Source organism: Rutilus rutilus, assembly GCF_951802725.1.
Source record: "Rutilus rutilus genome assembly, chromosome: 19".
Lineage (NCBI taxonomy): Eukaryota > Metazoa > Chordata > Actinopteri > Cypriniformes > Leuciscidae > Rutilus > Rutilus rutilus.
The window spans coordinates 22,359,363-22,382,216 of record NC_140232.1 but is presented as its reverse complement, the minus strand read 5'-3'; the positions used below and the strand labels follow the sequence as shown (position 1 = coordinate 22,382,216).

The following is a 22,854-nucleotide window of genomic DNA, read 5'->3' as shown; positions in this document are numbered from 1 at the left end:
CTTTCAGAGGGGCTTTTGGTATTCATTTGGTTTTGGTATGTGAAAATGTTGTGTCGTCTTTGAAAATGTACGTAAATGATACAAGAGAATTGACAGAAAAAGCAGTGTACTTTAATGCTGCTCTAAATGATTTACCAAAAAGCCGTTTTTACCTTACGAGTAAATGCACAAATAAGTTAAAGAGTTGGACTAATTCTAGAATTAAAATCTACATAAATAAAATAAACCATAAATATTAATCGCAGGAAGACAGCATATGCAGTGTGGTTTAATGCCACATATCCACGGCACAAATTCAACAGAATGCAAATTAAATCGTGAATACCATGTGATCCCTCACATTCAATCTGAGCAAAGAGATGTTTATTTTGATGTAATCAAAAAAATATATAAATGAGAATCTCAAGATAAACAACCCGCATCATATTAATCCGCGAGACATTCAGTGGTTTCATCCTCTCAGAGTAATAGTCCTCCGGTTCACACCTTTACTTGACAAAACACTTAAAAGATGAAGCGAAATGGTCGATATACAAGTTCTTTAGATAAAACTTGACTTTAAAAAAAATCGTGCTACATTATTAAACCGGTTAAGCGTTTATCCCACTCCGTCTTTTCCCCATGACAGATAAATGAGTTCCGGCCAGCTCTGAGGACAGGAAGCGAGGAGACGCTGATGGCGCCCGACTAGAAAGCACAGCAACTATTCGCTTTCGAAGATTTATTTATTTCGCCTCATTCGCGAGCTTGAAGAGCAAAACAATCGTCCATTTACGGTAAGAAAAATTCCTAGCTCAAAATAGTGGGGGCAAATTGTTTACAAATACAGCTTCTTCCATGATGGCCGAGAGAAAAACATTCGGGCGGACTGGCTCTCCCTGCTCACGCAGGCCCTCGAGGTCCCCGAGCGGTTCTTCATATCGCCTGAGCGGAAAAAAATAAACTCGGTGCGGCGGGAGGGAAAATGGCGCTGCGCGAGCAGGCAGGAGGAAGGGCAGCACATAGTCATTTGAAACGAACAAGACAAGAGTAGCCAGCCACAGTTAATGCGGGGCCTCAAGCTTTGATTTAGGATCTATTGCAGTGACATTGTTTCCATAAAGCTGTTAGTGTGCTCAACATTAAAACGTGTTAACGATGAGTAAGAACCAGGACCTTGATGTCCTTGAGAAGTTTGAGCCAAAAGACAGGTTTTATGTCCCAAACACAGCCAGATGGGTGCTCTGGTGGGGAGGGATTGATATCATTTGGCGTATTGTTGAAATCAAATGGTTTAGTGTTTGTTTGTTTTGTTTTTTGTTTTTGCTGTTAAAGTGCATTAAATGTGGAGATCACGTTGGCTTGTGGTTTCGCTGGTAAGCTTATAATATGCTTATAAAGTACTTAAGTGACCTAGAAAGGCGCTATCACAACAACTGGGGGAATTTGAGACGTGCGTTAATTATTATTATTTTTTTTTCAATTACGTCATTTGACATAAATCACACAGTAGGCAATAACATTTCATACAAAACCAACACAAAATATAAAGAGATGTGCTATGTAATGTGCAATTAATTATTTAGAAAATTCTAATGTTAATTGTGCAATAAGGCTCTTACGCAAATACTGCAGAGAATATGCAGGTGAATTAATGTTTATGTGAATGAATGAAAAGAACACATATGCATAGTGTATTAAATTAAACTCTATATATATATTGTTTAAAATTACTTTATTTCCACACAGATTGGCCTACTTAGCTCACATTACTGTGAGAAACAATTGGAAAATCTATAACATATAATTAATATATAACTTGATATATGAAGCCTACATTAAAGTTAAAAAGTTTGGTGTCGGAAAGGTTTTATTATTTTTATTTTTTTGTATTTAAAAGAAGTCTCTTACGCACACCCAGAATGCATTTAATGATGAAAAATAAATAAATAAATATCATAAATGCAGTAATATTGTGAAATGTTATTGATGATGAATAAATAAGCTGAATTTTCAGCCTCATTACTCCAGTCTTCAGTGTCACATGGTCCTCCAGAAATCATTCTAATATGATGATTTGCTGCTCAAGAAACATTTATTATTATCAATGTTGAAAACAATTGTGCATCATGATGATTTTTTTTTTTTTTTTGATTCCTTGAATAGAACATTTAAAAGAACAGCATTTATTTGAAATAGAAAGTTTGTAATATTATAAATGTCTTTACGGACACTTTAGTTCAGATTAATGCAAAATCTTAATGACCTCAGATTTTTGAACATTAGTGTGTTAAATCATTTAAACAATATATTACTCATATAAATATTAAAATACTGAACATCCACTGAATCACTTTACTACATCAAAAAAAATGTTTACTTGGTTTTTATTTATATATTTTTTAAATAAAATGATTATACTTAACTACACTTTACATTATGCACTTGTCCACATGTCTTCCATATCCTAGCATTTATCATTCAGGACACATTCAGTGCTGTATAACCGAGTGACAGACACTTTCCCATAGAGCAGAGATGGATTCTGACGACATGGAGGTGGAGAGCAGCAGTGATGTGGGGCATTCTGGGATGGAGGAGCCGTCAGAAAGCGGCATGGGCATGGAGTCTTCAGAAGCCATGTCTGCCGATAGCAGCGATGCGGCCGCTCCTCCTGCCCCGGCCCCAGAATCAGACTGTCAAGTAGGACAGAGCTCCGAGGGACTTGTGGTAAGACAAGTAATCCACACATCTGCGTAGCTCCACATGTTGGTGTGTAATTCTTCATATCGAGTTTTTTCCTTTGGTGGGTGTTTTGTAGGTTTTTATCCCAGAGACAAGCTCCAGTACAGATGTGCAAAGAGTTCATCTCCCAGACTCCTCTTCTGTCGCCCAGTCAACCAGTGTCTCCACCGTGACACAATCGGTCCTGGTTTCGGAGTCTGTCCAGGTCCTGGTGCACTCCAGTGCTGTTTCTGAAGGAGGAATGATGGTTTCTGATTCCACTGCTTCCACGTCCTCAGATCTTGGCTCGGCTATTGATAAGATCATTGAATCCACCATTGGACCCGACATTATGAATGGTAGAAAAACCTTGCCTCTTCATTTTTATTACACTCAAGGTATTTAAGTTCAGTATTCAATGTAAATACTGTGTTTCTATGCCCATTTTACAGGATGTATTGCAGTTACAAGTGCAGAGGATGGCAGTGCTGAGACCACACAGTATCTGATACTCCAAGGTCCTGATGATGGTGAGAAAGATACTGTTAATTTGCATGTGCTACTCTTTTCACATATCGTGTTTAACACAACTACTCTAAAGTAGGGAAGTATGCATATTCAGACACAGCCAAGATAGGTTTTAAATTAAATAAAAGTTAAAGGGATAAATAAATTAAAGGTATAGTTAAGCAAAAAAAAATTAAGCTCTGTCATCATTCACTTAACCTCATGTAATTGGAAAGTAAATTAATTTCTTTTTCAATGGAACACAAAATGAGTTATTTACCTGTCCAGTCTGCTGTTTTCCATACAATGAAGGTGAGTATGAACTGGGGCTGTAAAGCTATAAAAACGTACCATAAAAATAGCCATGCAATACTTTTATAGTGCTTTTGTTCCTTTTGGAGGTAGCCCCAGTATGGAAAAAAGCAGCTTTAACCTTTGTTAAATCAGTGGTTCTCAATCAGCAGTCCGGGACGCACTAGGGTGCCTCAGCATGCTTCCAAGTGGACCTCAACATAACATAAATGAATATGTCTTCTTGATTATGAATGACTTAAAATAAAAAAAAGCTATGAAATAAGCTAAAGTTATAAGCATTTCTTATATTAATTCACTTTCAAACCTCTGGAAAATAATAATTGTTGTTGTTTTTTAGACATTTTAGGCCTTGGAGTCAAAAAGGTTGAGAACCACTATGCTAAATAACTTTTTCTGTGTTCCACAGAAAAATTCAAATCAAATGGGCATGATTGAGCATGAAACATGAGCATGAATACATTATGGACGATTTTTCATGTTTGGCTAAATTAGTTAGCACTGTCATTAGTTATCTTGTAGTAAACACCCTTTTGTTCTTGTTCTCAGCATAATCTTCGTGACAAATCTAGATTTTAAAGTTGTTAATCAATGTATTGTTCGACCCAAATGTGCTTGTGTTACTGCCACACTCGTTGCAGGAAAGAATATTTCAAATGAACTTAAAGGGACAGTTCACCCAAAAATAAAAATTCTTCACTCACCCTCATGTCATTCCAAACCTGAATGACTGACTTTCTTCTGTGGAACAAAAGAAGATATTTTGAAGAATATTGGTAACCAAACAGATTCAGTTACTTTCATTCAATTTTCAAACCATACAATGGAAGTCAATGGGAACTAGAACTTTTCAGAAGTTCAAAATAAATTATTTTGTTACACAGAAGAAAGAAAGTCATACGGGTTTGAAGCGACATGAGGGTGAGTAAATGATGACAGAATTTTCATATTTGGGTGAACTGTTCCTTTAAAAATCAAATAAATTAGCAGAAATAAAAGAGAAGTGGTGTAGTTTTGGGATATTCAGACATTTTCTTTGTTCACTGTGTGTGTAGGAGCTCCTATGGTGGCTCGGATGTCTTCCTCTGCACTGTCGAGCCGCATTGCCATTGAAGCCCTTGCTGATGGACCCACCTCCACTTGCCTGGACCAGGCAGACATGTCAGAAAACCCGCAGGGCAGCGTGGAACCCGACCAGCCTGGACACTCCGGATACCGTGAGCACGACGACAGCAGCAGCAGCTGCAGCCGCCCAGACCAGCCTCAGCACTCCCAGTACATAGAATGCAGTGGAGGAGACGACCCAGACCAGACCAGGGAGGCTCGGTACATAGAGTGCTCGGGAACCGAACCAGACCAGACCCCACGTCATTCTGGTGTCACAGACTACAACGTGGCTGACTCAGAAGAACCTCTACGGGGTTACGCAGCAGAATGCAGCGGTACAACCGATAGCTCTCAGAGGTGCTCATTTCGCTCCTCCCGCTATGTTGTAGAGTGCAGTGATGGGTTTTTGGACTACGGGGCGGAGCGGCCACAGCATTCACGTTATATCGACAGCAGCATGGATGACAGGGATCACGTCTCGGCCTCGGAGCAGGAAGATAGCGTGGTAGAAGAGCCCCAGCACTCCTACATGTCGCATGGCTCACTGTATGCCGACGAGGGCTCTGTTCGCCACTCCCTGGCTGACACGATGGGGTCCCAGCTCAATGATCAAATGGACTGCAACGATAACTTGCCTGGCCCATACATAAGTAGCAGTGGGACCTATTCCACCCAACCAGATCCTGAAGTGGTGGGGTCTGGGGTGGTGGTTGAGTCTGGGCACAGAACCCCAGACATGGCCGAACTGGAGGAAATGATGGAGGTGGTGATCGTACAGCAGTTTAGGTGTAGGATGTGCCCATATAAAAGTGCTTCTAAGGATACACTCATCAACCACATGAGGGATAAACACTTTAAACCAGCAGGTAAAGTAGGAGGTGCTAATTATGTCTTTGTCAAATGTAAAAATAAACTAATATCAGCCCCATTAATGGCCCCGTCCCAAATGGCACTCTCAAACCTTGCAGTCCTTATCAAGGACTATACTTTGTGCTCAACACATTATAGGCAGATGATGGCCACAAAGACTTAATTAATAAGAAAATAAAGTAAGAAATAATACAATTTTAATAGAACAGTCTTAAAGTTACCATGAAATATGATAGATGGACAATTCTTATATTTTATATAATATTGGAGTGTTTATTATAAATTATTTATTCTTTTTTTTTTTTATGTGCCCTAATCGAAATGACCTCCCCTCCCACTTGCAACAATATCTCTTTTATGAGGATGAGGCAACCTGTCACTCACATGACATTGCAGCAATAGCAAACCACACTTATCCAAACAATTCCCAATGGACAAAATGGACACTTTTTCATGCCGACTTTGAGTTTCCATTAGGGTCTTGATTTATGCATACAGTTTTTTTAGGTTCTCTTGTTCAGGATGTGCTATCTCACAAGCAGGTGTTCCAGGCCAAAAGAAACGTGGACGGGGACGTCCACGAAAGTCCGAAAGCAAGGCAAGGGCGGTCGGTGAGGTCAAAAAGGAGGAGCCGCCAGAAGAGGAAGATGATGACATCATTGATGCGGGCGCTCTTGATGATCAAGGTTAGTGGAGTGCAGGTCGCATTTGCCATTTCATAATTTTCTGTTTTTTAATGCAGTTTTAATTTGCATTCAGGTGATAGTGATTATAAGCCAGCTGAGGAAGAGGCCAGGCCCAAATTGGCTCCCAGTCACTCCACTCCTCCTTTCTGCTCTTCATCCTCTTCCTCTACCTCACGGAAACGTCCCCGCAGGATGGTGGGGCCACCTCGCAAATTCCTTCCTGAGTCAGGTCAATGTTCATTTAGCTTTTTGGGGCACAGAAATATATTAAATAAAATATAGAAATGGATAGTAATTTTTAGCTAGTTGCATTCAGATATTTAAATTTAACTTTTTCATTGGTCTGTGATAACTCTTATTTTCACCTTTTTATAAAACAGAGACAGCAGCAGTGTCTCAAACGAACAATGCAGAGGACCCTCAAGCTCCTGAAGAAGCAAGTTCCTCTGGATTAGAGAATGGAACTTCCTCATTATCCAACGGGACGGCAGCGGAGCCAGGCGTCAGCCAGTCAGATTCAGAGAACAAAGATCCATCATCAAACACAAGCCACGATGACATGGAGTCTTTGCCCAAAAAACGAGGCCGGCCTTCAAAACGTTTCCTTCAGAAGAAGTACAAAAAGTACATGAATCGCAAGTATGTAATGCCGGCACTACTTTTTGATCATCCACAACAACATTTGATTGATTTGACTTGTCTGTTTGACACAAATTATATCTTAGAATATTTTATAATCCAATGTAACCACATATTCTGGACAGTCAATATCTCATTTTCTCTTTTTTTAAGTAAATACTACAGATCCCTTAAGCCTCTGCTAAGGCCTCATAACTGCTGGATCTGTGGCTCTCGCTTTCTTTCACAAGAGGATCTCAGATTCCACGTGGATTCTCATGAGGGAAACGACCCTGAACGCTTCAAGTGCCTGCAGTGCAGCTACCGCTGCAAACGGTGGTCCTCACTGAAGGTAAGAACTAGAGTCCTTCATCTTACAAACCATAAATCCATAAAAATATATTTACTTTTTGTTAAATTTGTGTAGTTTTTACATTTTAAAATATTTGTATGTAAATATTTGTATAATATGTGCTTCAGTGTCTAAATAAATAGATAAATAAATAAATCTTTAGTCATTATTCGGCATTACACATAATAAAATTGATCCATGTGTCCTATAGGAGCACATGTTCAATCATGAAGGTACAAAACCTTACAAATGTGAGGTATGTGATTACTCCAGTGTTTACAAGAAGGACGTGATCCGGCATTCAGCCGTCCACAACAAAAGCAGGTAAGAACTCAAAATGTCTCCTCTTTTATTTATCACTCATCATGAATTTTATTTTGTCAAACTCTTGAGGTCAAAAAATTTCTATCAAGCTGCATTGTGTCTGTCCCTTTAATATTGTGCAGATTATGAAAATATAAAATGTTGGATTCATTCAAAACTCACACCTGACATAATCTGATTAGAGTATTAATAAATGTTCTTGTTTCTTCTCTTTTAGGAGTCGGAAGACTGACATGGTAAGGCTCCAGATGTTAAACATCAATAAACAATCATGTTTTAGCAACATTGTCCTTTTATTGGCATGATGTATCTGTTCAACTTGGCTCTGAGTGGTTTGATGAGGGTAGCTTTTTATGCGACAGCAGTCTTGCATAAATCCTTCACAGGTTCCCAAAGTGTCCGAGTTTCCATGCCCAATCTGCTGCCGCGTGTACCCCATGCAGAAACGCCTGACACAGCACATGAAGACACACAGCACGGAGAAACCTCACATGTGTGACAAGGTAAAGTTCTCGTATGCTGCAACTAAGCATGTGAATTTAGTTCATTAAACTAGTTTTGACGAATCAATGAATAAACCTAAGCAAACTGTAGAAAGCACTGGCTTATGACGTTTTTGGGAAATGCAGCCCTGGATATTTGCTATGCTAATACTAGTATAAATGTGTTTACTTTGCAGTGTGGGAAATCCTTCAAGAAGCGCTACACTTTCAAAATGCATCTTCTCACGCACATACAGAACTGTGGAAACAGCACGTAAGTGAGATGTCAGGATTCGGTGTACATGTCTGTTTCTCCAAAAAAAAAACTCTACTGGTAAACATACTGTAAATGTATCTATTTTTCTCATCTTCTTTGTCAGGTTTAAATGTGAGTTTTGTGAGTTCACCTGCAATGACAAGAAGCACCTGCTCAATCACCAGCTGTCCCACACCAACGACAAACCTTTCAAATGCGAAGAGTGCAAATACTCCACGAGTAAAGAGGATTTCCTGGTGTCCCACATTGCCATTAAACACACTGGTGAGTCACGTAACGATTAGGAATGTTTCAAATGTTGGCAGTTAGAAGGTTTCCTGATCAGTCATGTCTGTCCATCTTTACCCCCTGCTCAGGTGAAAAGCCCTTCTCCTGCGACATGTGCCACTTCACAACAAGGCACAGGAAGAACCTGCGGCTGCATGTGCAGTGTCGCCACCCCGAGGCCTTCGATGAGTGGAGTCAGTCCCACCCGGAGGAGCCAATTCGTCGACGCCAGACGCCCGTTTTCTCCATGCAGGAGATTGAAGAGCTGAAATTACAGCAAGAAACCCAGGGATTTCAGGGGACAATTGTGAGTACATGGATATGCACCATCCATCCATCCATAGTAGCTGTATATATATACATATACATATATATATATATATATATATATAAAATATAATATAACAGTGTTTTATATTATATGTTTACACCTAAAGGTAACAGTGGACCCCATTACGCTCCAAAACATGGAGTCCATTGGGAACACATCTATATCCCAAGATGCACTGGGAAACACTACCATCATTTACGAGCAAGGTCAGTAAAAAAGTTGTCAGTACATCTGTGGTTGTAACCCATCTAAAATATAGTGTGTGATCTATGAATTCATTTACACATATTTTACCATTCACCTCATGATATTAATATCCAGCTTATGGTGTTAAATTTAAACTGTACCTTCTTTCACAGCCCAGACTACAGACCTCTCAGCCCAGAATGCTCTAGATCTGTTGCTAAACATGAGTAACGCCAGAGAACTGCAGGTACTGTACTGACACACTGGGCATCTTCTACCATAGGTTAATTCTACTGGAATTCTGATTCTGAATATAGAATAATGTTATAAATGCTTAATTGATATGGCATTTATTGGATGAAGAGGTATCAGTAAGTGAATTAATGTCATATGTAACTGTTTTTTTTTTTTTTTTTTTTGCTTTTGAATTGTGCTTTTAAGTGTTTAACTTCAAATGCACCCCTACAAGAACAGTAGCAGAACATAATTACACAGGAATAATTGGATGTATTATAAGATAGTTTGCCAAAAGCCTGCTTATTGTAGATCATTTATGAAATTCAATAAATTCTTAGTAATTATATAAAAAAAAAATGGCTTATTACATTTTTGCATCTCTATAAAAGTCATCAGTGTCAAACTAGAATTAGGATTTTACTCTGTATCAGAATCATATCATCACATATCATATGAACATGAATCTATCAAATAATTTAACATTTTATTCATTATATATCTGTATTTAAATATAAATCCTATAATATGTCTTGATCAGTCGATTCACTCTTCTCAGGTGGCAGTGCTGAAAACCGACGGTAAGACTCTGGAGACGGGAACGTGGCCCGGAGATGGCTCTGGGAGTGAGCCTCAAAAGATCGTCACTTTCCATGTGTCAGAAAACGGGGACACTCTGGTTCAAGAGGCTTTTGAGACAGCTACAGGGGAGGTGGAGCAAGAGGAGACAACTGGTGAGTCGCAGGAAGTGACACAGATTGGCATCGGTACATACGAGGGAGCAGATTTCAGCGTGGTGGAGCAGGCCTCCGACGAGACAGCACAGAGGTACTACTTCACATCGAAAACTGCCACTGTAATGCCTATAAATGTCATAAACCGTTTAAGATGATCCGTGTGTGTTTGTCAGCAGTTTAGAGGAACCCTCAGCAGAGCCTCAGGTCATGGAAGTGAGCACTGAGCCCTTGTCCATCTCTACACCTCTCAAAGAGAATAAAGAGAGGTTTTTCCTGAGCTCAGGCTTGACAGATGGGGTCCTGCAGCAGGTAGAGGTGAGACTGGGTTTTGCTACTTCACATATGGAATAAGCAATGTTATGTTCCTTTCCAATGGAAAGTTGAATTGCTGAAATTCTCTTTCTGCAGCTAAGCAGTGAAGCTCCAGGTTCCCCTTCCCTGTGTCCATCACCCCCTTCTCAACAGTTAAACACCAAACGCTTCTCCTGCCGCATCTGCATGGAGGCTTTCCACGGCCGCTCGGACATGGAGAACCACAAGAGGGCGCACATAGACCCCAAAACATTCAAGTGTCCAGACTGTGACTTTACAGCGCCTTCTTGGCCAGAAGTCAAGGTGTGTTGGTCCTGTGGTATGAGTGTTAATTCAGTGTCTATGATTTTTTTCTTACCTGTCAAAAACCATATTTTTTGTGTTAAATACTACTTTTTTTCCCTTTTTTTTTACAATCTTAGTCTCACATGGCCATGCACGCATATTTGAGGCCTCATAAATGCACCAGCTGCAGTTTTGCCTCTAAAAACAAGAAAGACCTGAGACGCCACATGATGACACACACCAACGAGAAGCCTTACGCCTGTCAGGTCTGCGGCCAGAGGTGAGAGCAAATGAGAAACCATTGTTAAAATGATAATAGAATTGATTTAGCACATAATTTGTGCTGTTTACATTATTGGTTGTACTGTTCTACATCCATAAACGCTTCTAATATTTGATGTAAACAACATGTATACACACAGACCTCTGCAGCTTCTCAGTGCTCTGAGTTTCTCTTTCAGGTTTAACCGTAACGGCCATCTAAAGTTTCACATGGAGAGGCTTCACACTCAGGAACCCTCGCCCCGTAAAACCCGCCCTGTCCCCTCTCAGCAGACCATCATTGTTAACAGCGATGAAGAAGCTTTAGCCACACTACAGAGTAAGTGCAGACCTTGTGAAACTGTATTTTGTTTATATAGAAATAATGAATTCACACAGCCCTATTCTGATTATTTGACATTTCTAGGTATGTTGTAAAAGTGCTATTATTTAAAGGTTCCTAATGTTGTTGTTGGAGGTCTTCTACAATAGGTTTACATGTATCCAATGTCAAAACACTTTAATTTTCTCATAATATACATTGGACGATCAAGGAATGGGTCTCTCTAGACTCCTCCTTTCCGTGAGCCTACTCTGCTCTGATTGGTCAGATGGCTTGGTCTGTTGTGATTGGTTTACCACTTACAGTGTGTGTCTGAAACCAAATACCATTACCATATTACCAAATTACCATATCTGAATTTCAGCTCCAGTCCAAAGGCTTCCTCAGCACTTGTTTACCCTAAGATACGAATAGTAACGATGACGCTGGTTTTACCGTATCAATTAGTTTTACAAAATCAATCCTCTGGTTGGTGGAAAATGTGTCCATTTTGAAAATCGCTGGGTCCATATTATTTACACATGCTGTCGAATATCCGAATATCCTAAAAAGCATAATAGGGGCACTTTCGTTGTTCTTAATTTTTACTTCTACCTAATAATATTAGTTTTTCCCATGTTCTCCAGATCTGCAGGCAGGTCAGACAGTCATCAGTCCGGAGAGGTTGCAGCAGGCTTTGGGTCAGGAGCACATCATTGTGACTCAGGATCAGTCGCTTTCTGACCAGGTATTGCGCAATTGCACACCGTCTCATTTTCATCCTTTGTGTAATTGACTCTTTTTGGGTAATTAAAGAGCAGCTTATTACATTTTAATTTGCATGTATAGTTTTAATTATTATCTTATGTCAGACTTCAGGTAGTTTTACGTTTAGCTTTAGTTTTGTTTTTGACCAAACTCTACATTTCTCAGGAGGAGGCGACTTATATTCAGCAGTTCACAACAGTAGATGGACAGACGGTACAGCACTTAATGACTGGAGACAATCAGGTCACTGAGGTACAACTCATTTTCTAGGGCTTTATTCTGACAACCAGCAAAAGTCATAAACACTATAGTTTAAAAGTTGGGGTTGGTAAGAATGTTTTTTTTTTTCAAGAAAGAAATTAGTTAATTGAGTAAAAAAATGATCAGTTTCCATAAAAATATTCAGCAGCACAACTGTTTTCTGCATTGATAATAATACGAAATGTGTCTTAAGCATCAAATCATCATATTAGAATGATTTATGAAGGATCATGCGACATTTAAGTTTGGTGTAATGATTCTGAAAGCTTTGCCATCATTGGAAAACAAATACATTTTTAAATATTATAAATAGAAAAGTTGTTTTTAATTGTAATAATATTTCACAGTATTACTGTTTCTAATGGATTTTTGAATAGATAGAATGAACACAAGACAATGCTTTCAAAAACATTAAGAAATCTTACCGACCCTTAATTTATATATAAAATACACAGTCGGTTTCTGTTGTCAATTAGTTTTCAAGATTTACAATTGAAAAGTTACAATTTTGGTGCCCTCTTCTGCACTATATTTTTTCAGGTCCAGTATATCATCTCTCAGGATGGAGTTCAGCACCTGCTCCCACGGGAATATGTGGTGGTATCTGACGGAAACCACATTCAGGTTAGTATGTGCTCTTTAGATCATTCATGACCCCCGGGCTCCAAAACAGTTCTCGGGCTAGAAACAGGCTCATCTGATCCGGAACTACTGACTGAAAAGCATTTTCAGTTTCATTCATGGTCTGTTGGACGTTATATTGTATCATTATGAAAAAAAAAAAATCTGATTGTGAATTGCAGATGGAGGATGGGCGGATCGCTCACATTCAGTACGAGCATGATGGGACATTTCTGCAGGAGCAACAGGTTGAGCCCTGAGCAAAATACAAACCTGCTTTTTACATTTCAACTTAGTTTATGCTACATCATTGGCATGTCTGAATTACAGTAAATACAACATGATAACATACGGCAATGTTCATAATGCCAAATGGCATGTGCATATGTGTTGTTAATGACAGAATATTAAACCTCTATATGTTATTTTAATGAAGCGGCATAAATCAGAAGTATGCTACTGTTCAAAAGTTTGCGTTTGTAAGACTTTTTATGTTTTTGAGTCAATTATTATTATTTATTTTTCTAATGCTCACCATGGCTGCATTTATTTGATCAAAATACAGTATAAACAGTAATATTGTGAATTATTACAATTTAAAATGACTGTTTTCTTTTTTAATATATTTTAAAATGTAATTTATTCCTGTGATGGCAACACTAAATCTTCAGCATCATTATTCTGGACTTCAGAGTCCTTTGATCCTTCAGAAATCATTCTTATATGCTGATTTGGTGCTACTTTCTGATTATTATCAAAGTTCAAAAACAGTTGTGCTGCTTAATGTTTTTTTGTTTTTTTTAGAAACAGTGATATACCGGTACTTTTTTAGGATTCTTTGAATTGAAAGTTCAAAAGAACAGCATTTATTTGAAATAGAAATCTTTCGTAACAATGTAAAAGTCTTACCTTTTAAGTTTTTGATCAGTTTAATGCATTATTAATTTGAATCATTTATAAAGACAAAAAAAGAAAGAAACTTTTGACCCCAAACTTTTGAACGGTAGTGTGGACGTACATTACCTAACTGGCTTTAACAGTGAAAACGGAAATGTCTGTGTTTTTGTCAGATTGCTCTGTCTCAGGATGGACAGATCCAGTACGTCCCCATCACTGCCGAACAACAGGTTGTGGCCCCTGAGGACCTGGAGGCAGCGGCCCATTCCGCTGTCACTGGTAGGACTTTTCACCTTTTACCTTTGTAGTTTTGATCACTCGAAATGCCAAGACAGGACATTGTAATACTACAACCTTCTGGTAATGCAGAAGAATCAGAGGTGATGTAAGTGATGTTTGTGTGTGTGTGTGTGTGAAGCTGTTGCAGATGCAGCCATGGCTCAGACTCAGACGGTTTACACCGAGGCCACACCTGAACAACTGGAGCAGCTGCAACAACAGGGCATCCAGTATGACGTCATCACTTTTACTGAGGAGTAAAAACAAGACACACACTTTGACTATTATTTAACAACACCGACACACAGACAGAGCTTCTATCTGCGGCTCGTCTCGGTTACAGATGAGTGCAGTGGACATCACAAACTCTGACGGGTTATTCCACAGGCTTAAATTTGTCTTCTACCAGAATGAGTCAGTAAGAGGGTGAATGTACAGTTAGATCCTCTCTGCAAATTATACAACTCATGCCACTGTAAATATTTAAAGCATTTAACTTTGTGTGCCTACAGTGTTTTGCCTTGTAAAGAAAAAGAAACACGAAAGCCAAGAGCAGCTTGTATAGAGAATCCTGTATTTAATTCTTCATGTCACTGTAATGTACTACGGTAGATGCTACTTCAATGACAGTGTGTAAGCGGTAGGCTGGAGGATTGACGTTAACATTGTTATGAAAGGAGGGTTGATCATTTTTCATTTGATGTAAAACGTGCCGTTTCATCTTTAGCTTCTTAAGTTTGAAAGATTTCTTTTTCTTTGAGATGGCTACAGAAAGGAACTTAAAATGCATACCAAATAAATCACAACCTCTTTAACCTATCGTTAATTTTCTTAGTTCCCGTTGAATGTTCATTACAGCAAATGTAATTTTTATTTTTGTATGTTTTTACAGGCTAAGGGTGGAGTCAACATGATTTTCTGTTGTATTCAATTGCTTTCTGAAGACTAAGTAAGTCTTAAATTAAAACAGAATGTTAAGTTTACATCGTTGGTAAAGTTTCTGTAGTTGAGTTCAAAAATATCAGTTTTTTGTTAATGGGTGACAGGCTTTATTAAAAAAATGTAAACAACATAATTTGAGGCAATAGTTCCTCTAATAGTTCCAATAAAATTGGATATCATTTTGTGCAGAAGATATGGTTGCTAATATAACATGTGGTTTAAGCATTATGGTTTCTCATATGCTACTAAGAGAGCCATCAAAATTATTTTATGATGTGTTCAAAAACATGCCACAGATGATAAGATAGTATTGAAATCATAATATTCAATTAGCACTGTTAGTGGTTGTAAAGAAATATCTGATTTTCATTACTGGATAACACACTGTAAAAAAATGCTAACCTCTCCAAATCGAAATTTTTGAATTGGCCCAAGTGCAATTCTTGTTGCAGTAGTCTGTTAACATTGGCTCAATGAGAAATAATACGTCAGACTAATTGAAAAATTTAGATGTGACCAGTCACTAGAAAATTTTGACTTGGGGATGTATTTTTTTTTTTACAGTGCAGGCTTGATTAACACATTTGAAGAACATCATTTCAACAGAGTTACAAGGCCACACTTCCTTTTTCTGTTAGTTGTGCGTCATGGTCTTATGTTTAGAGTTTGTTCCTCCGTTTGACAGAAGAACAACATAAAGCTTGCCGAAGTCAGTCCAGCTTTTTAGAGAACATTTAAACTATCGAGAGAAAAATGAAGCTGATTTTCTTTCTTCTTGTGCTCTTGAAGAACGGTGAGAATGGTTCTTGTTTTTTTCTGCTCTTTTTAAAAGATTATGGAGCAAAAGCATCACTAGGATTGTAATTTAATAGCAGATAAAAAAAAAACTATTTTAGATCAATTTAAAAACATTTATGGATTGATTTTTACGAAATTCTTTTATTAGAACTTAAATCTATTTTTAAAATTTCAAGAATAAAATACAATATTTCAAGTAGCAATAAAAGATGGGATTATGTATATAATCTCAGTTTTAAAATGAAAGAACAATAATGTTCAGAAAATGTTTTTCAGGAATGAATCCAACCGAAGGACTCCGTCTGATCTATTCATCAGGGCAAATTACTTTAAAATATTCCTTTGACCAATATTATAATAGTTTTGAAAAAGCTTGCTGTAAGTTTGCTCTGTCGGAGTGCTTCTTCTTTGTGAATAATAGTGGACAAGTTGATCCCCTGTATCGAGGAAGAATATTCATCAATAATTACAATGGAGAATTTGAAGTAATAATTACAGACCTGAGTGTAATGGATGCTGGCGTATACAGATGTGGTTTCAGAGGGTTCCCTGTCACCTATGAGAGTGTTGAAGTTACAGTTTCTGGTGAGATTTTCTTTTTATAAATTATAGTTTTTTGCATACATTGATTAAGGGTTGATAATTACTTTGTAATCAATTGATCAGTCTTTTATGGGCTATGTGTTGGTCATACTCATTTGGAAGTTGTATTTTAATTATTAGTTTATAGTTTGTAAAAAATATATATATTGGTATTTTCCACAAATAGACCTTAAAGAAATCAGTGGAGTAAACACAGCTCGTCTCTCGCCAAATTCAACCATCGAGCCAACAGTCTGGATGTCGTCTCCTCCATCTACAGTCATTGTTTCTGAGAATGATGCAGAGAAACTCGGGTAAATGTTGTCACATATCCTATATGAAGGTCTAAGAATTCCAATTCTTAAAGGGACAGTTCACCCCCATAAAAAAAAAAAAAACTCTGTAATAATTTTCTTGACCTCGTGTTGTTCCATGTCTTCGAAACAAAAAATAAGATATTATGAAGAATGCTGGGGTCCAAAGGACATTGAACCCAACTGACTTTATATGGACCAAAAGAAAAAAAAACATTTTTCAAAATATATTCTTTTGTGTTCCACAGATGAAAAAGTCATACAGATTTGGAATGACATGAGGGAGAGTAAATGATGAATTAATTATATCTTAAATATTAAAGGTATTGCGGAGGATTTTCTTTTTCCGGGTGGATAATCAAGACTATTGGTCCTCCTAGTTGTCAATCATTCTGGTGATATGTTTACATAAGGCCGTTGTAGGTGCTCCTCCCTAGGTAGTTTTTGCTTTCTGCGCATGCGCACTTTCGGGTGTATACGTGTGGTGAGCTACGGTTTCAGCCATTTATTGAAGCTCGCCATTATCACCGGGTTTTTTCAAAATGTCTGAGGGTCGCAAGAGAAAAAGTGTCTACGAATTGTATGACAAGAAGAGAAAAGCCTCTGAAGAAAGAAACAAGATCAGAGTGTTTTTGGGAGAATATTTCACACGCTGGCGTGCGCTAAAAGCACAGGTTGGGCTTCCCACTGATGCATCAGTCGCGAAGTTTCTACTCGACAGGTAAAGGAAAGTAGGCTTGTATGAGCCATGCCAACAGCAACTTGTAAACAGAGCGTGCACGAGGAGAACTAGGCTCGTGCATGCTCTCTCGTGCACACATTTAATAGGCATTCCCTCTCGGGAGCAGGTAAAGTGTTGCGCATGTGCATTTTTTCAAAAAGTGGAGAGGGCGGTTCTTTTCTAAAATTCGGGGAAATCCTCCGCTATACCTTTAACATGACAAACATAACATGTTTTACAGCTGGAGAACATCCATCATACAAGTTGCTGTTTTCAGTCTTATGGTGTTTGCTGCTGTCTCAGCGACTCTGCTTGTGTTCCTTCTAAAGAATCGGAAGAAACAATCCACAGGTTGGTTGCAATTTTGAGTATCAATGCCACTGATTTGATTTTTAAATATAATGCCTGAACATAATCCATGCTTTTCTTTGTACACTCAGATAAATGTGAAACTTGCAGTTCTCTCAACACCAGTTTGGTAAGCAGTTTGTGCATCTTTTCTCATCCATCAAGTGGTTGGCACTAGTGGAGATATTTCGAAACATTATAAAATCCATGTCCTATAAATATGGTTCACTTTGCTTCACAGGAAGTGACTTATATTCTGCAGAACAACCCTGCAGATGGACAGATGTTAGAGTACTTAAAGAGCAGACACGATGAAATTACTGAGGTACAACTTCTGCCACAGTTTTACAACAATCACTATAAAAATAGGCAGTGCTGGGTGTAACTGATTGCATGTAATCTGGATTACGTAATCAAATTCCAAAAATGAATTACTAGATTATAATTACGTTTTAAAATTGTCGGAAATAGACTACAGTTACTTTTTATTATTATTACATGATTACATGCAGTGATGGGAATAACGGCGTTAAAAATAAACGGCGTAACTAACGGCGTTATTTTTTTCAGTAAGGAGGCTATGCCAATCATACGAAATACTGTTTCCCCGTTACAACGCCGTTACTGTTACTGACAATAAAATGTGGCGTTACTATAATTGAGCCCACTGAAGCATTTTCATCCGAGTAGGCTCTTTCTCAGCCATAGGACCTGCGAAGTTTTTTTTTCTCTGCTGTGTGAGTTTATGAGGCGTCTGACTGGATAAGAGCGAAGCGAACGCCGCGAGCGCGCTCGACAGAGCGCGAGAGAGAACCGAGTGTGTCCGAGAGCGCGCTCGATAGTGCACGAGAGAGACCATGGGCCCTATTTTAACGATCTGAAAAACGCAAGTGTCAAAGCGCAAAGCGCAAATAACTTTGTGGGCGGGTCTTGGCGCTGTTGCTATTTTCCCGGCGGGATAAATGACTCTTGCGCCTGGCGCAAATCTAAAAGGGGTTGGTCTGAAGTAGCTTCATTATTCATAGGTGTGGTTTGGGCGTAACGTGAAATAAACCAATCAGAGGGACATCTCACATTCCCTTTAAGAGCAGGCGCGCTTGTTCTAAAGCGGATTCCTATTATAACGGCGGATTTGCCAGGCGCACGCGAGGAGCGGTTCACAGCCGAGGAGACCGACGTTCTCGTCAGGGACGTTGGGGATGGAGAAACACACCCAGATTAACTTCGGTTAAACAGGCGTATGATCATTTGGGTAAATGTGTAAGCTAGATGTATGTTTTTATAATATCTATCTATCTATCTATCTATCTATCTATCTATCTATCTATCTATCTATCTATCTATCTATCTATCTATCGTAATAATGTATGATTTGCAAAAATGATAATTGCTGCGTCTGTGTGTAGATGAGAGAATCAAAGTGTATGCGCGTTGTGCACACACTACATTGATTAAGGCCAAGCATGCGCCCTTAAAATAGCATATGAATAACATGCACGTGCCACTGACTTTAAACAGTTTTTTTTTCGGTCAGTGGCGCAATTGTTTTCTAAACCTGTAAAATAGCATGAGGGAACGTTTGCGCCGGAACACGCCTCCTCTTTGCGCTGAACCGCCCCGGGCAAGTGTATTTCTTAGTTAACCGACATGCGTCTGTGGAGGGAAAAGTCCGCTTTGCGCGGGTGCAAAATAGGAATGATACATGCGTCGGTGTACAAAGTCAATTGCGCTGTGTGCAAGATAGGGCCCCGAGTGTGTCTGAGAGCAAGCGACATTGCGCAAGAGAGACCGAGGTTATCCGAGCATTATATAGTTTGTTTATAAATAAATTACACATTTCAGCATTAGAATATTCTCTGTAGCCTATTGGTATCATCTGCAACGTTTTGGTTATAAAAATAAAATAAAATAAAAACCTGCAGGGAACGTTCTGGGAAGTTATGGTTTAGGTTATACAATAACACAACTTTCTGGGAACGTTCTCTTTAGGTTATAAAATAAACCCCAAAATAAGGGAACGTTTGTCTGGTTGTGAACACACGCGGCAAACACGCCTGAAATAACCTCTGATGATGTAATGACGTTCTCTGTAGGTTAAAAATATTATTTTTTATTATTATTATTATTTATTTTTGGTACATTGTTCAGTATTATAATAAGAGCACTTCTTGTTAAACTGTTTACTTTTGCGAGGAAGAAAATACTTCAAGTAGCCTAGGCTACAGTATGTCTACCAGTTGTGAAGTTGTGTGACAGTTTTATAAAAAAATGTATAAACTCTACAAAGAGTGTATATATTTTTATTATTATTATTTAGTCATTTTTGGTACATTTCTTAAGAAGAAGAATTTAGACTTGTTTGTTGGCCAGTTGTGGTCTGTGCAATATTAAAAGTTCTAAACCATCTATTGTGTTTTATTGTTCTGCTAATGATAATATTTAATAGGTGTCTCTTACATTGTCCCACAGCAACATTCAAATAGTGTAGATTAGTGTACAATGTTTCATAATAACAATTTATTCTATTTAGTGTCCATTTCATTCATTTAATATATTTAATATTGGGGGAATCCAAGTTATTTTTTTATTTTTTTTAAGTAACTCAATAGTTACTTTCCCTGGTAATTTGTTACTTTTAAAATGATGTAATTCAGTTACTAACTCAGTTACTATTTTTGAGAAGTAACTAGTAACTTAACTAATTACTTTTTGAAAGTAACATGCCCAACACTGATTACATGTTATTTTCACAATGGCAGTAAATTATTCATAATTAATTGATTCTCCCTACTACTTAAAAAAAAAAATCCTACTGCTTATATGTATTCAGAAAGTCTTCCGGGTTTGTGGAATCACACACACAGAACAGCCACTTGTCATGTGACTATCACTGAAAACTGAGAGCTACTCAGCATTTGATCACTGGATTTACAGAAACAAGTGTCTTCTAAACATTTCAACTTTCGAAATTACCACTCATTGGGTCATTTAATCGTGTTACTGTCTTTGGAGAGCTTTTGTCTTTCCAGCACATTAAAATGTACAAATTTACATAATTTCATATGACATGCAATGCAGGGATTCTTTGACCTATAATATATTTACTTGAGTATACCCCTGAGATTTTAAGTTAATATGTTAGGTCATTAATAAAATATAATAATAATACAAATAATCATAAATAATACAATTAAGTTCATGTTCTCTGATGTTGGTTAATGGTCACTTGACACTTGTCTTTTTTAGTAAGTGTTTTATTTGATTGTTTTTATTTTAAAATGATTTATTTACATTTTAAATTTGTATGATTTAATTACTTAATAATAGCTTTTCGCGGGGAGCGATTGGGGGTTAGGTGTCTTGCTCAAGGGCACCTCAGTCATTTCCTGCCGGTACTTGAATCGAAGACTCAGACTCGCTAAACATTAGGCCACGACTGCTCCAAAAAGAAAGGCAGACTGCCACATGCAGTGCCATTTGGATGTGCTTGAAGATTTGAGCTCGATTTTCCTACTCTTCTCCTACAAATGGGCCTTGAGCTTATTTGGAGGTTCTAGCAGGGCAGCTACTTCTATACCAACAATGCTTATCCACCGGAAGAACTCGTCCTCTTCAACCGAGTGCAGAGCTTTGGAAGGGGACACACATGGAGCAGTGAGGGAGGAAGGGGACACCCGCCTAACTAGCCAGACAAGCCGAATCAACCCTACAGATCAATGGAGTGACAGATGTTGCAGCCAGATCGCCTCACATCCACATATTTTACTTTCTCTATGTATTTTAATGGCACAAGAATTAATGCGATAAATGAGTTAGGTCAAAAGTAATCTAAGTAATCATAGTAGTCAGATTATTACCTTAAATGTGTAATGCAATGGATTATGTTACCAACTAAAAATTTTGTCATGTAATTTGGAATCAGTAACTGACTACAATTTGTAATCTACCCAGCACTGAAAATAGATTCAAATAAATATTTTTAAAACTCTCAGATATAATCAAATCACAGTCCAATATCTTTTTCTGTCTTCCATTGCCCAGGTTCAGTATATCAACTCTCAGGATGGAGGTCAATATTTAATCCCACAACAGCTTGTTATGGAATCTCAAGGCAAGCAAATTCAGGTTAGCATGTGCTCTTTAACACAGTATATCCATAACTGAAAAAATGGAATCCCTAATAAATGTTTTCCTTCATAATTCTTCAGGAACGGTAGGTGTAAGTTGTATAGATTTATAATATTAGTACTGTTTTGTCTATTTCTTTTGTTAAACACACTCTATAGGTGACTTACTGTAAACAGTTAGTCTAGGATTAAATACCAATTGTAATAGGAAATGTTCCTTTTTAGAAATTGCTTTGGAAGCTCTGTAACAACAGTAGGCTATGTTATCAATAAAACAATATAAAGTCTGATTGTGATTCTCTTCTTAGATGAATCATGGACAAATCTCTCAAGACGAATATGAAAATGATGATTCTGCAGAAACAGCAGGTTGAACGTAAAGCAAAGCACAAAAAAAAAGCATGTTTAAGTCATTTCTGTGTCAATTTCTTGATGGATAGAGACATTATGTTCTAATAATCACCAAACTTGTATGACCTTTAACCATTTTCCCAATAAAGTTGTGTTCATTTAAATGTTCAGTCAGCAGAATATTAAATTCTAGAATGTTCTCAAATGGAAGAAAGATGATCGATGGATGAAAGCAACACTTGGAGACCAGAGGTGATGTAAATCAAAATGGGGTCCATGCAGGCACCCTCAAGAGGGCGGCAAGTGGTTGCAAGGGGGTCTGCAAAAAGTAGTGAGAACTAAAAGTATAAAATAAGACATTTACTAAATTTGACATCACCGTTTCAGTCGAAATGCGGGTTGGAAATCATGAGATTAATCACACTTAATTCTATTGACATACTCTTAATGGTGGATACAACAAAATATATTGACTTAGATTATATAAAATTGGATATAATTTTGTGCAGAAGATATGGTTGCTAATATAACATGTAAGGTTTAAGCATTATGGTTTCTCATATTCTACTGAGAGAGCCATTACAATTATTTTATGATGTGTTCAAAAACATGCCACAGATGATAAGATGACAAGATGATTATGAAATCATAATGTTCAGTGGTTGGTGGCCA

General features: G+C 37.9%; 2 protein-coding genes across 9 annotated transcripts; both read left to right on the top strand.

Moving 5' to 3' along the window:
- The first annotated feature begins 636 nt into the window (after window positions 1-636).
- On the top strand, window positions 637-14,818 carry LOC311278818 (zinc finger protein 335-like). 8 transcript variants are annotated; one of them, XM_084389891.1, is made up of 28 exons: window positions 637-776; window positions 2,511-2,709; window positions 2,801-3,062; window positions 3,156-3,233; window positions 4,578-5,495; window positions 6,042-6,185; window positions 6,259-6,414; window positions 6,566-6,824; window positions 6,978-7,155; window positions 7,367-7,479; window positions 7,697-7,715; window positions 7,842-7,982; window positions 8,159-8,235; window positions 8,342-8,502; window positions 8,595-8,812; window positions 8,943-9,042; window positions 9,196-9,269; window positions 9,816-10,084; window positions 10,167-10,308; window positions 10,402-10,608; window positions 10,728-10,870; window positions 11,052-11,191; window positions 11,821-11,921; window positions 12,107-12,193; window positions 12,743-12,826; window positions 13,006-13,071; window positions 13,894-13,999; window positions 14,139-14,818. In XM_084389891.1, the coding sequence occupies exons 2-28, from the start codon at window positions 2,518-2,520 to the stop codon at window positions 14,258-14,260; spliced, it is 4,557 nt and encodes a 1,518-aa protein (XP_084246017.1). In that variant the 5' UTR covers window positions 637-776; window positions 2,511-2,517; the 3' UTR covers window positions 14,261-14,818. The 8 variants fall into 8 exon arrangements, with proteins under 8 accessions (XP_084246017.1, XP_084246016.1, XP_084246015.1 ...); XM_084389890.1 differs by having other exon boundaries at window positions 646-776; window positions 7,866-7,982; XM_084389889.1 differs by having other exon boundaries at window positions 646-776; window positions 7,845-7,982; window positions 10,170-10,308.
- Window positions 14,819-15,589: 771 nt separating this feature from the next.
- On the top strand, window positions 15,590-22,345 carry LOC311279139 (uncharacterized protein). Its single transcript, XM_084390435.1, has 8 exons — window positions 15,590-15,734; window positions 16,016-16,324; window positions 16,509-16,635; window positions 17,598-17,707; window positions 17,797-17,834; window positions 17,946-18,029; window positions 21,746-21,829; window positions 22,140-22,345. The coding sequence occupies exons 1-8, from the start codon at window positions 15,695-15,697 to the stop codon at window positions 22,203-22,205; spliced, it is 858 nt and encodes a 285-aa protein (XP_084246561.1). The 5' UTR covers window positions 15,590-15,694; the 3' UTR covers window positions 22,206-22,345.
- The last annotated feature ends 509 nt before the right edge of the window (window positions 22,346-22,854 follow it).